The following is a 15,066-nucleotide window of genomic DNA, read 5'->3' as shown; positions in this document are numbered from 1 at the left end:
AAGACAGGGACATCCACTTTGACCACTTTTATTCAACATGGTATTGGAACTCCATGCCACAGCAATTAGACAAGGAAAAGAAATAAAAGACATTCAAATTGGAAGAAGTAAAACTCTCATTATTTGTAGATCACATGATACTATATATATCAAACATTAAGGTTCCACCAATAAACTATTAGAACTAAAAAACAAATTCAGTAAAGTAGCAGCATATAAAATTAACATTCAAAAATCAGTTGCATTTTTTATACACCAATAATAAACTATCACAAAAAGAAATTAAGAAAATAGTCCCATTTGCAATTAGATCAAATTATACATAGGTACACATTTACCAAAGAGATGAAAGACTTGTATTCAAAAAACTGACATTTACAGAATTGTACAGCTGAAATCTATATAACTTTACTAACAACTGTCACCCCAATAAACTTTAATTAAAAAAATTGACATTGAAGAAAGAAATTGAAGAATATATAAATGAATGAGAATATAGGCCATGCTCATGGCTAGGAAGAATTAACATTGTTAAAATGTTCATACTACCCAAAGCAATCTGTAAATTCATTACAATTGCTTTCAAAATACCAATGGCATTTTTCACAGAACTAGAATAAATAATCCTAAAATTTATAAGGAACAACAAAAGAACCCGAATAGCCACAACAATCTTGAGAAGGAACAACAGAGTTGGATGTATCACAACACCTGATATCAAACAATACTACAAGGCTACAGTAATCAAAACAGCACAGTACTGTGATAAAAACAGACCCACAAATCAGTAGAACAGAATAGAGAGCCTAGAAAATAAAATCCCACCTATATGGTCATTTAATCTATGACAAAGGAGGCAAGAATATACTGTGGGGTAAAGACAGGACAGTCTCTTCAATAAATGGTGTTGGGGAAACTGGACAGATATATGCAAAAAAACAAGAAAGAAAGATAGAGAGAGAGAAAGAGAGAGAGAGAGAGAGAGAGAGAGAGAGAGAGAGAGAGAGAGAGAAACTAATCCATGAAATAGTATTGTTATACTATTATAATATATATTATATATTATAATTATATATATTATAATTGTTATACTATTATAATAGTATAGATCACTTTTTTATACCATATAAACTCAAAATGAATTAAAGACTTAAATGTAAGACCTGAAATCATAAAATTTCTATTATAGAAGAAAACATAAGCAGTAAACTCTTTGATATTGATCTTTTAATATTTTTTTCTGATATATCTCTACTGGCAAGGGAAAGAAAATAAAAATAAAAAAAAGGGACTATATCAAACTAAAAAGTTTTTGCATAGCAAAGAAAACCATCAAACAAACAAACAAACAAACAAAAACACCAAAAAACAAAAAACTACAAAACCAAAAAACGAAAATACAACTTACTGAATGGGAGAAAATATTTGTCAATGATATATCTGATAAGGCATGGATATATATATATATATATATATATATATATATATATATATATATCTCAGGCAACTCAACAGCAATAAAAACAAATAATCCAATTTAAAAAATGGGCAGAGGGCCTGAATAGATATCTCTCCAAAAGGGACATACAGATAGCCAATAGACATATGAAAAGATGTTCAACATCACTAATTAACAGAAATGCAAATTAAACCACAATGAGATATCACCAGTTCACACCTGTCAGATTGGCTATCATCAATAAACCAAGAGTCAATAGGTGTTTGTGAGGATGTGGAGAAAAGGGAACCCTCATGCACTGCTGTTGGAATTACAAATTGGTGTAGCCGCTATGGAAAACAATATGAAGGTTCCTCAAAAAATAAAATAGAACTAACTTATGACCCAGAAATTCCACTTCTGGGTATTTATCCAAAACACTAATTTGAAAATATATTTGCACTCTATGTTTATTGCAGTGTTATTTACAATAGCCAACATATAGAAGCAACCTAAGTGGCCATCAATAGATGATTGGACAAAGATGTGGTACATGTATACAATGGAGTAGTACCCCTCCGAGAAAAGAATGAAATCTTACTATTTGCTACAATATGGATGGACCTAGAGGCTATTATGCTAAGAGAAATAAGCCAGACTGAGAAAGACAAATACATGTGATCTTACTGATATGTGAAATCTAAAAAACAAAATAAATGAACAAACAAAACAGAAACAGACTCATAGATATAGAGAAGAAACTGATGGTTGCTGGATGGGTGGGGTGTTGGAGGGCAGCATGAAAAACATGAAGGGATTAGTAAGTACAAATTTGTAGTCACAAGGATGTAAAGTACAACATAAGGAATATAGTCAATAATATTGTAATAACTATTTATAGTGCCAGGTGGGTATTAAAGTAATTGGGGGACATCACTTCATAAATTATATAAATGTGTAACTACTATGCTGTACACCTGAAACTAATATAAAATAATATTGAATGTCAAAAAATGAAATAAAAAAAATTAATTTCAAGAGATAATTGTATGGTCTAGTGAAATTGCTTAGGAAAGCAGACAAATGTTTGCAATTGTTGAATCCAACATAATTCCTCTCAACAAATGAAGTTCAGGTTATTGTTTGCTTAATTATTGGCTTCCTTATGAGTAGTGTATGTTGCTCGTTGAATAATGTGTCTTTATGTTTTTGAAAGCATTTCATTTCAGTGCTATGTCGAATGCTAAAATATGGTTTGACAGAACTTGAAACAAAGTTATCTTAAATAAATCTTTTCTCCACAGATTTTCAGGTACTTGCAGAACATTTTGGGGTTTGATATGCACACCATGGACCACAGTTAGGTTTGGCTTTAATATTTGTTGATGTGGCTCTTTGCTAAAGTTTAACAAATCTCACAGATATGTAGGGCAGGGGATATTTTTTCTTGACTTGATGTTGAGAGGGCATTTTTAGTTGTATTATTTAATCCCAGCTTTGGATATATTTATTACGTTATCAAATTATTTTATGTACCCAAACTTTACAAACACATTATTCTTACTTCAGTGATTGTACCCAGACTGTGAATATGATCAGGAACATAATGTGTTGGACTTTAGAATTTAAAACTGGTTCTTCATGGGATTCTCATTGACAAGACTTAGAAGTAATGAAATACTAATTTTTTTTTTAACCCCTAGTTAAGAATATGTCTAAAGGATATACTTTAGATATACTTCTGTTTTCTAATGGATGCACATTTTAAAATAGAGGTAAATATACAAGATGAGAAAAAAATACTATTTCATGGATTAAAATCCCAGGGAAAAATGATTAATCCACTATGTACTCAGAATTGCACTATGCAAAGAAATCCACAAATAAACAAGGCAAAATTTTTACTTTTTAGCATCTAAATGATACTACTCAACATTCTGCTAATTCTTTTAGCAGAAAGAAATGGCAAGGGAAGAGAACACTTTTAAAAACGTCTGCATCAATATCTATTTTCTTAGCTATTGTGTTGTATATTGATGAACAAATATAGACATATTGAAAGCAACACTTTATTGGCCTGGACAAAAAGCACATATGATCCTTTTCTAGTCTTTTTTGTTTGTTTGTTTTCCTTAAGCATAAAAATTAGTGGCTAAATGAGGAGGAAAAATCCTTAAAATTTCTATTGCGAAGCTAGAGCAAAACCAAAAGCAAGCTTGGTATCTTTCTCTTCTTTATTTCTTGGGTTGGTAGCAGACCTTGGTGGTTACTTTGGTTAAAAAACTACCTAGGATTTTCTGGTCAAAATGGCAGAGTAGGTAAATGCTGTACTTGCCTCCTCTCATGACCCCATGTAAATTACAACTAAACTACACAACAACCATCATTATGAATTGCCTGCACTCTAGCTGAACAGACGGCCTATAATTAAGGATATGAAGAACAAGCCATGTTGAGACTGGTAGGAGAGGCAGAAATGAAGAATGGGGTGGTCCCACATCTGCATGTGACTATTAAAAACTAGAGGGATATCTCAGCTGCAGAGGTCAAGTCCCCCCTGTAGAAGAAAGGGGTCCCAGCCCCACACCAGCCTCTCCAGGGTTCCAGTGCTGGGGAGAGGAGTCCCCACAAATTCTGACTATGAAAACCAGTAGAGATTGTGACTGAGTGAGACAGAGGGTGGCTGCAGTCCCAGGTGCTCCACTTAAATGGCCCCCACACAGACTCACTTGCTGATGAACTCACTTTCTTTGAGCTCCAGCACTAGGGGAGCAGTGCTCAAAAGACGCCAGGGACATACAGAGAGAAACTCAATTGTTTGGCTTCTAAGCAAGGATTAGAGGGGCAACTTTCTCCCAGCTCGAGGAACTGGTGGAAGCCATTGTTTCTTTGCTGAGCCTTCCCCCATCCTGGCATACAGATGCAGGTGGTTTCTATGTCTGAGTTTCTATCAATCTGGCCCTGGTGATTCCAAGATCTTGCTCCACCCAAGCCACTTTCAGGGACTTTTTCATACAAATGGCCTGTCTTGGCTCATGCTGTGGACTTTCCTAAAATCTCTCAAAGGCTCACAAAACTCAAACAAATAGCATCTGGCTTTGACATGTCCCGTACTTCTGGCTCAATAGCCCTAAGCCCAGCACTAGCAACAGCCAGACTTCGTTTGCAGCTTGGCCTCTTAAGGCACTTCCAAGGCCAGCTCAGGCACTGGCCCTCTGCAGTAGGCTCATGCCAAGTAGCCCTGGGCAGGACACAGTTTATGGCTGAAATAGGCCTATAGCAAGTCCTCTTCTGGGATGCCCTGGGCCTAATACACCTAATGTCCAGGTTCTGACTGAGCTGGAACATTACCTGGCTGCCTCCAAGGACAACCCATCCAAAGGGCAGACTCGGCAGGCACCACAGTCCTGATAAAGCAAATCCTGCTCTGTATGGTTAGCTTCTGCACCACAGCTTCTCCACCACAGTCATGGCCAGTCCTCACAACCAATCAGCCTGAGGGTTAATCCCTCCCATCGACACGCAAACAGCAGCCACGCCTCAACTACAACAGGAGGTTACACACAACCCATACCAGGGACAAACTTGGAGCACCCCGCTCTGGTGACCAGGGAAACTGTGCTACTGGGCCCAGTCTACTAAGCCCAGGAGATGTGTAGCAGCCTTAGCAACTACATAGAAACAAACACAGATTACTCAACCCAGTAAAGCTATCATTTAGACTCGAAAGACAGATAAAGAGCTTCCCAGGCAAGAATAAGCTTAAGGAGTTCATCACCACCAAACCAATATCACAAGGAACCTTAGAGGAATTCCTTTAAGACAAAAAATAAAAGTAAAAAATATGAATTGTAAAATGGCAATAAGTGCATACCTATCAAGAATTACTTTAAATGTAAATGGATTAAATGCTCCAACAAAAGAAAAGGTGGCTGAGTGGATAAGAAAACAAGACACTGATATATGCTGCCTACAAGAGATTCACTTCAGATAGAAAGACACACACAGACATAAAGTAAAAGGATAGAAAAAGATATTTCATGAAAATGGAAACAAACAAACAAAAAGCTGGCATAGCAATATTTATACCAGACAAGACAGACTTTAAGAAGTGGGTGGTTAGCTCAGTTGGTTAGAACGTAATGCTTTTAACAACAATGTTGCCAGTTCGATTCCCACATGGGCCACTGTGGGTTGCCACCTCTACAACTAGATTGAAACAACTATTTGACTTGGAGCTGATGGGTCCTGGAAAAACACATTTAAATAAATTTTAAAAAATAGACTTTAAAACAAAGGCTATAACAAAGACAAAGGGTCCAATAATCCCACTTCTTGGCTATTGTCAATAGCCCTTGCATTTAACCTGGATGAGAAGACAAAGTAAAGGTACAGGAGATTTATGATCTTCAGTTGTCCTGCTATCTTCTGTTGATCTTCATAGGCAGGGCAGATGGTTGATCCTACCAGGTGAAGATAGATGGCTACCAGGACTTTTATAATGGGCAATGAAGGGGGAATGGATGCCTCTTTTGTTTAAAGTAGGTGCTGTTTTGAGGAGAAAAACCAATGATTAGAATCACCAGTGCATGATCTCCTTCCTTAATACCCAACCCATCTTATTTTCTTCTTTTTTGGAAATATTACTCAACACTTCAAGAATTAGCATGTTAAAGATTATCTCAAGTAAGTGCAAGAATAAGAAAATCTTAGCCTAACCTAGTGGTCCTTAGGAGTCTCTCTGAACCAAACAATAGCTTCTTAGTTTCTGTTCCTCAGTTCTCTTTCCCAGTCCAAGCCTTTTAAGCATCTTTATTTCTGTGGCAGTTTCCATTATGTGTTTATCTCTGAGTAATCATGGGGCAATATCTTTAATCATAGAAAAGGAGAAACCAACTTAGAAGCAAACTTAAAAGTCCTTCTTAGGAATTAGAAGCAAATATACAAATGAAAGGAAAACAATTGGCCATAAGGGGTATGATCATGGACCAGAGATGGACTGTAGAAAAAACCAGTATCATATACTGCACTAGAGTTGTCTTTATCTCATATGTGCACGTATGTGGTTTGCGTCCTCTTCAGCCAGAATACAATGGCCTTGAGCTTCAGTAAATATCTAGCTCAGCATTTGTTTCTCCAGTACCTGACTCATTTAGTGTCTGTTAAATAATAAAAGTATTTTTGCCTTTTTTACTAGAAAGCTTTTTAAACTTTTAATTTTTATTTATTTATTTATTTTAAGTTTGTTGTGGTGACAATTGTTAGTGAAATTACATAGATTTCAGGTGTACAATTCTGTATTACATCATCTATAAATCCCATTGTGTGTTCACCACCCAGAGTCAGTTCTCCCTCCATCACCATATATTTAATCTCCCTTACCCTCATTTCCTATCCCTTCCCTCTTACCCTTTGGTAACCACTAAACTATTGTCATGTCTATGAGTTTTTGTTTCACATTTGTTTCTCTTGTAGTTTTGTTGTTTTTGCTTTATATACCACATATCAGTGAAATCATATGGTTCTTTACTTTATCTGTCTGACTTATTTCGCTTAGCATTATAGTCTCAAGATCCATCCATGTCGTCACAAATGGTCCGATTTCATCTTTTCTTACTGCCGAATAGTATTCCATTGTGTATATATACCATAACTTCTTTATCCATTCATCTATTGAAGGACATTTTGGTTGTTTCCATGTCTTGGCCACCGTAAACAAAGCTGCAATGAACATTGGAGCACACGTGTCTTTGTGTATAAATGTCTTCAGTTCTTTTGGGTAGATACCCAGGAGAGGGATTGCTGGGACATATGGTAATTCTATTTGTAATTTTTAGAGGAACCTCCACACTGCCTTCCATAACGGCTGCACCAGTCTTCATTCCCACCAACAGTGTATGAGGGTTCCTTTTTCTCCACAGCCTCTCCAACATTGTTACTATTTGTCTTGTTGATGGTAGCCATTCTGAGTGGTGTGAGGTGATATCTCATTGTGGTTTTTATTTGCATTTCTCTGATGATTACTGATATTGAGCACTTTTTCATATGTCTATTTGCCATTTGTATGTCCTCTTTGGAGAAATGTCTCTTCAGGTCGTCTGCCCATTTTTCAATTGGGTTGTTTCTTTTTTTGTTTTTGAGTTGCATGAGTTCCTTGTACACTTTGAATATTAGCCCCTTATTGGAGGCACTGTTTGCAAAAATCTTCTCTCATTCAGTTGGTTGCCTCTTTATTTTGTCAATGGTTTCTTTTGCTGTGCAGAAGCTTTTAAGTTTCATTTAGTCCCATTCATTTATTTTAGCTTTTACTTCCCTTGCCGTTGTAGTCAAATTCATAAAATGTTCTTTGAACCCAAGGTTCATAAGTTTAGTACCTATGTTTTCTTCTATGCAGTTTATTGTGTCAGGTCTTATGCTTAAGTCTTTGATCCATTTTGAATTAATTTTGGTACACGGTGACAGATAGCAGTCCAGTTTCATTCTTTGGTACTTGGCTATCCAATTCTCCCAGCACCATTTATTGAAGAGGCTGTCTTTTGTCCATTGTATGGTTTTTGCTTCTTTATCAAAAATTACCTGTCCATATTTATGTGGTTTTATTTCAGGGTTCTCAATTCCATTCCACTGGTCTCTGTGTCTGTTTTTCTGCCAATACCATGCTGTTTTGATTATTGTAGCCCTGTAGTACAAGCTAAAGTCAGGGAGTGTGATACCTCCAGCATAGTTCTTTTTCCTTAAGATTGCATTGGCTATTCAGGGTGTTTTGTAGTTCCAAACAAATCTGATGATTTTTTGTTCTACTTCTTTAAAAAACGCCATTGGATTTTGATGGGGATCGCATTAAATCTGTATATTGCTTTGGGTAATATGGCCATTTCAACTATGTTGAAAATTAATGTGACAAAGAGCTGGTTCTTTGAAAAGATTTACAAAATTGACAAACCCTTGGCTAGACTCACTAAGACAAAAAGAGAGAACACACTAATTAACAAAATCAGAAATGAAAAAGGGGAAGTTATCACGAACACCACGGAAATACAAAGGATCATCCAAGAATACTCTGAAGGACTATATGCCACCAAATTCAATAACCTAGAAGAAATGGACAAGTTCTTACAAACATATAACCTTCCTAGGCTGAAGCATGAAGAACTGGAAAATCTAAACCGACCGATTACCAGTAACAAAATTGAATCAGTCATCCAAAACCTTCCCAAAAGCAAAAGTCCGGGACCAGATGGCTTCACTAGTGAATTCTACCAAATCTTCAAACAGGATCTAATGCCAATCCTGCTCAAACTATTCCAAAAAAATTGAAGAAGGGACAGTATTCCCTAACTCATTTTATGAGGCCAACATTACCCTGATACCAAAAACTGGTAAGGACAACACAAGAAAAGAAAACTACAGACCAATATCTCTGATGAATACAGACGCAAAAATCCTAAACAAAATTCTAGCAAATCGAATACAACAATGCATTAAAAAGATTATTCATCAAGACCAAGTAGGGTTCATCCCTGGAGCACAAGGATGGTTCAACATCCGCAAATCCATCAATGTGATACATCACATAAACAAAATAAAGGACAAAAATCATATGATTATGTCAATTGATGCAGAAAAAGCATTTGACAAGATACAACATCCATTTATGATTAAAACACTTAATAAAATAGGTATAAAAGGAAAATATCTTAACATAATAAAGGCCGTATATGACAAACCCTCAGCTAATCTCATAATTAATGGTGAAAAACTGAAGCACTTTGCTCTATGTTCAGAAACACGACAGGGCTGTCCCTATCACCTCTGCTTTTCAACATAGTGTTGGAAGTCCTTGTCAGAGCCATCAGACTAGAGAAAGAAATAAAAGGCATCCAAATTGGGAATGAAGAAGTTCAAATATCACCCTTTGCAGATGACATGATGCTATATATAGAAAACCCTAAAGACTCCACCAAAAAGTTATTAGAAACAATCAATGAATACAGCAAAGTTGCTGGCTAGAAAATCAATGTACAAAAGTCCATTGCATTCCTATATACTAACAATGAAATCTCAGAAAAAGAAATACCAAAAAACAATTCCCTTTTGAATTGTAGCATAAAGAATAAAATTCTTAGGAATAAACTTAACCAAGGATATGAAAGACCTATATGCTGAAAACTATAAGACATTTTTAAAAGAAATTGAAGAAGACACAAAGAAATGGAAAGACATTCCATGATCATGGGTTGGAAGTATTTATTTATTTTTAATTAAAGTTTATTGAGGTGACAATTGTTACTAAAGTTATATAGTAGTGAACTTTTTATTTTTATACATTCAAAAAAGTGAATCCTGTCACTGCATTTTCACAAATAGGTCACATTTATTTAAGCAGCCCCAAGATCAAGAAACAGATCAGCACCCCAGACCCCTCCCCAGCAAACCTGCTTTCTGACTTGCACCATTCCCTGGTTACTGCTGTCATGATTTCTAACACCCTGGACTGGCAGATGAGACAGGCATGATCCTTGCCCATGAGCTTTCCAAGGACATGCCTGGGCATTGAATTGATACAGCTAGGCTCAAGGCTGTTATGATACAGAAAAGAGAGCTTCTCTCTTTGATAGGGGTGCCAGCTTCGACTACAGACTCTTTGGGAATGCTTGGCACTGGCTTGCAGTGTAGGCAGCTTGTATCTTACTGTGAGAGCAAAGATAAAGTGGATTTCAGAGCAGAATTTCCACTCCAGGGAATGTGAGATCCCCTGGGTTGAGACATTAAAGGAAAATTGCCTGTGACCTGTCAGTTGGTGATCTGTTGGGGAGCCTGTTTCATCTACATTGCTAATTAAAGCCCAAATTAAACCAAATCAAATGTTCGCATAAGGAGCCCCACAAGAATGAGTTTACAAATTCCATCAGCTGAAAAGAAGCCTCATGTGTAAATCCCTAAATCACATGCTTGACCCTCTTTACATCTACTTTCCTTTAAGAATCCTGGGTAAGAAGCTATGCAGCCTTCAGTGTATAGTGTGCAACTTGTCTGGATTATTAATTTCACCCTTAGTGAATTGCACAAGGAAAATCAGAATCTATCCAATTGAATGAGTGTGTAGAAATATGGAGATGGTGACAAAATTTGAAGAGGGAGGATTCAGTAATGACCAAAGTTCCTTTTCTGAAAATAGGAAGTGGGAACACTGGAAATGCTGCTGTTTTGTGGTTAAGATGATAAGTTTGGTTGCAGGAAAGTTGAATTTAAGCTGCCAGGGAGGGTAGAAAATGAGATCTGGAGTACAAGAACAAGGTAAAGATAGGAGCTGAGAAAAGAGAAATGAGGTGTCATGAGCATTAAGAAGATAGGTGAAGCATGGTGGTAAATTAGGTCAGTGTGAGAAAATATAAGATGAGAAGAGGAGCAGAGATGGTCCCATGGCTGCAACCATGTATGGATACTGAGAAGCCACTTTCTACTGTAAACTGATCATTTGCTGGCCTACTCATTTTCCCATTCGTAATATAGGGACATGGAAACCTCCTTAGAGCATGTGGGTTCACCAGTAGAAATCTTCCATAAATGACTCCTTAAATTGCTTGGTTTCTTTCTATCTATGATAGGCGAAAACATGTTCCCAGATAATCAGAACTCCTCACACAATAATGCAGGAAAAGACAGCCAGTAAAGGGTGATATCCTGTTTACTCCGCTCCCAGCCCTATAAAGGGTTTATTTATAATGCACAAGATAAAGGAGCAGAGAGTCCCTGGTGCCACTCAGCCAAGGATCCATTTGGCCTATTTCAATAGATTAAACGACTTTACTTCAAAATTCTCTGCTTACCCTCTTTTACTGCCTACCCAGTGGGCCCAAATGGGGTAGCAGAAGTTGAAAGGTATGTTTCCAGGAAAACTCACCCTGGAGTCTCTCTCCAGCTGCTGCTTGTGGTGTAGGCTGCGTCTTCTCTTGGCCTTCGCAAGGCCATTGTGATAAAAGTGGTACAGGCTTTCAGTGAAGGGGAGCTGTGAAGAGTCAAACAAACACATGACATGGTTAGCTTCTGGGTCTAGCCCTAGAATAGGGACACTAAAGTTGGAGCTGCATGACGAGGCTCCATGGGAGGGGATGTATATGACAAAACCACTGAGGAGCTTCTATCAGACCTGGTCTTCTATTTCCTCATTACTGTACTATTTCCCTTTTTCTCTACCTTTTCTTATATAGTGCCCAGTCCCCTTCCCTTCCCAAATGCCTTCTATTCTTCCCTCCATTTCTTTAGTTTCTATTCATCTTTTGATCTCCTCTTCTTCTTCATGGAGCCTTGCCTTTGAACTCATACCCACACCAAATTCTCAATTCTCTTCTTTTAGACTAGTGTTTACATGCCATGTTGAGTTGCTCCAGGATTGTGTTGTGACCTAGTCCTGTCTTCATAGCTAGACTGTATATAAGACATATACAAAGCACATAATGAAATGGAAAATGTAGCTTTTACCTCATCAGTATTACATCAAATGTAAATGAATTAAAAATGCTAATCAAGAGACAAAGATTAACAGAGTAGATGAAAATACCCAACCCTATGACTCAACTATATGCTATCTGCAAAAGATGCACTTGAGATTCAAATACATAAATAAGTTGAAAGTAAAAGGATGTGAAAAAATATATTGTACAAACAGTAACCATTAAGACAGGAGGACTGACTATATATGTCTCTGACAAAATTGATTATAAGGTAAAAATTGTTACTAGAGACAGGAATAACTTTTAATGGAGACTTTAATAGCTCATTTTCAATAATGTATGGAACAAGTAAGAAGATCAGAAAGTAAGTTGAACACTTAAAGAAAACTATAGACCAACTAACCTAACAGACTTCTATAGAACACCCAACATCAGAATACATATTCTTCTCATGTACAAATGGAACATTTTCTGGGATGGATCATAAGCTAGGCCATAAAAGAAGCTTCAATAAATTTAAAAGGAGTAAAATAACACAAAGTATGTCATCTAATCATAATTTCTAATTACATTAAAATTAATAACAAGGTAAATTGGGAAGAAATTAAACAACGTACTCCTAAATAATCAATGAGTCAGAGAAGAAATGCCATTGAATATTAGAAAATACTTTGAGTAGATATTATACGTCATCAAAATGGCAGCGTGAGGTGAGCCTCTGTAAAGCTCCTCTGGAATTTATAACTAATCGAACAACAATAACTCCACAACAGACTCCCTGCACAGCAGACAGGCAAGACAAAGAGGCCCACTACTGAATTCACCTACAGGTGGGAGAATCGTGAGAGCGGGGGAGGAGGGAAGGGAGAAGTGCGGAGACGGAGCCGCGTGGGCACAGGACACAGACCTAGCTCAGTGCTCCAAGCTCGCTGCATCCTGGAACTACTGCAGCTGCGGGAGAGGGAAGAACTTGGATTGTTAGGGCTCCGCTTAAGGCCCACAGGGCTGAGGGGGCAGCATATAACATGGCTGAAGCCAACGCTCACAGCAGAGAGCTCAGAGAAAAGACTGAGGGAAGAAGGCTGAAAACGGTGGTTTAAGCCCTCACTGCTGAGCAGAGAACGGAAGACTTAGGCACTGAGACTAGCCACCCCCTCCTGACCCTCCCAAAGTTCGCCCCGTCCCCACCTGCCCAGTGCTAGAAGCTGAACAGTAGCAGTGTCAAATCAAGAGAACAGAATATTTGCTGTTCTGGGAAATGTGAACCACAGACACAGATTCACAGCCCAAATAGTTATGGCAAAGGGGAGGGAGCTGTGGAAGCAGGACCGGCTGTGGTGGTGGTTGCCACCATTGTCTGGGCCACCTCTCACAACTCACACCGCCCCTGGCCCCACCTATCTGAGTGGATCCCTGCAGGAGTAAACAGAACTGCTGAAACATACAGGCTCTGAATATGGTGCAGGAAGAGCTTTGGAACTTCAAAAGCTCTCCCCATACCCACACGGACACTGCCCCTGTGACCCAGTTTAACTATTAATAGAGGAGAATCCCATCTCTCAGAGAATCCCCCCATTGTGTGAGAAGCTGGAATAGTCCAGAGAAAACATGGCACTACCATGTGAGAGGAAATAAAGGCTGTAGTCGGAGAGAAAATAAAACATTCTACAAAGTACTGGAAAACAAAAGAAAGACATCTTTCTATCAGCCTGTTGCAGAAGCCATTCCTGTAGATGTCTAGGAAGAGAAATAATAAATCAGTAATTGCCATGAATAACAAGGGTGACGAGACAGCTCAGAAAGAAAGTGAAAAGTCACCAGAAAAGGAACTTAAAGATATGGAAATTTGTGACTTAAATGACAGAGAATTCAAGATTGCAGTTCTGAAAAAACTGAATGACATGTAAGAAAACACAGAAAGGCAGTTTAATGAACTCAGAAACACAATCAAAGAACAACATGAGAATTTTACGAAAGAGATTGAAATTTTAAAAAAGAATCAAATAGAATTTCTGGAGATTAAGAACTCAATAGAAGAAATCAAGAATGAAATAACCAACTTAGGTAGTAGAGTTGACCAGATGGAGGAAAGAATCAGTGGCATCAAAGATAGAAACCAGGAAATTACACCGATGAAAGAAGAAAGAGACTTGAGATTTAAAAGAAATGAAAGAACTCTACAAGAACTTGCTGACTCCATCAGAAAGAGCAACATAAGAATAATGGTCATACCAGAAAGAGAAGAAAGACAGAAGGGAACAGAGAATGTATTCAAACAAATTGTCGATGAGAACTTTCCAAACTTGTGGACAGAACTAGATCTTCAAATCCAAGAAGCAAATAGAACACCTAATTACCTCAATCCCAACAGGCCTTCTCCAAGGCACATTGTATTGAAGTTGTCTAAAATCAACGACAAAGAAAGAATCTTCAAGGCAGCCAGGGAAAAGAAGACAGTAACCTACAAAGGAAAGCCCATTAGATTATCATCAGATTTTTCAGCAGAAAATCTGCAAGCCAGGAGGGAGTGGAACCGAATATTCAAACTATTGAAAGAGAGAAATTATGAGCCAAGAATAATATATCCAGCAAAGATATCCTTTAGATATGAAGGAGGAATAAAGACCTTTCCAGACATACAGAAGCTGAGGGAATTTTCTAATACATGACACGCACTATAAGAAATACTAAAGGAGGCTATTCGACCACCATCAACAGGAACAATTTGTGGCAACCAAAACGTAAATAGGGGGAGAGTAAAGGCCTGAACCGGAATATGGGAATGGAGAAAGTAAGTGTGCTGAAAAAATGGAATACTCTAAATATCAAACTTTCTGTTACATAAACTTAAAGATAACCACGCAAAAAAAAAATCCAGAATGGAAATATTTACTGTAATAAAGAAGAAATTTAGGGAAACATCATAGAATACCATCACACAGAAATAATAGACAACAACAAAAAGGCAAAGAAACAATGGAGACACAGCCTTACCAGAAAACTAAAGATAGAATGACAGGAAATACTCACGTTATCAATAATCACCCTAATTATAAATGGACTGAACTCACCAATAACTAAATTGAATCTGTCATCCAAAACCTTCCCAAAAGCAAAAGTCCGGGACCAGATGGCTTCACTAGTGAATTCTACCAAACCTTCAAAGGGGATCTA

At 37.5% G+C, this 15,066-nt stretch overlaps 1 protein-coding gene across 1 annotated transcript in view; it reads right to left on the bottom strand.

The window, feature by feature from the left end:
- Positions 1-15,066, bottom strand: part of PCSK2 (proprotein convertase subtilisin/kexin type 2) — a 303,867-nt gene that overhangs the window by 243,191 nt on the left and 45,610 nt on the right. The window contains exon 2 of the mRNA XM_081033946.1: positions 11,343-11,447. Within this exon, the coding sequence (XP_080890072.1) occupies positions 11,343-11,447 (105 nt within the window). The remainder of the gene's footprint in view (positions 1-11,342; positions 11,448-15,066) is intronic.

Source organism: Rhinolophus hipposideros (assembly GCF_964194185.1).
Source record: "Rhinolophus hipposideros genome assembly, chromosome: 22".
Classification (NCBI taxonomy): Eukaryota; Metazoa; Chordata; class Mammalia; order Chiroptera; family Rhinolophidae; genus Rhinolophus; species Rhinolophus hipposideros.
This window is presented reverse-complemented; position numbering and strand designations above follow the sequence as displayed.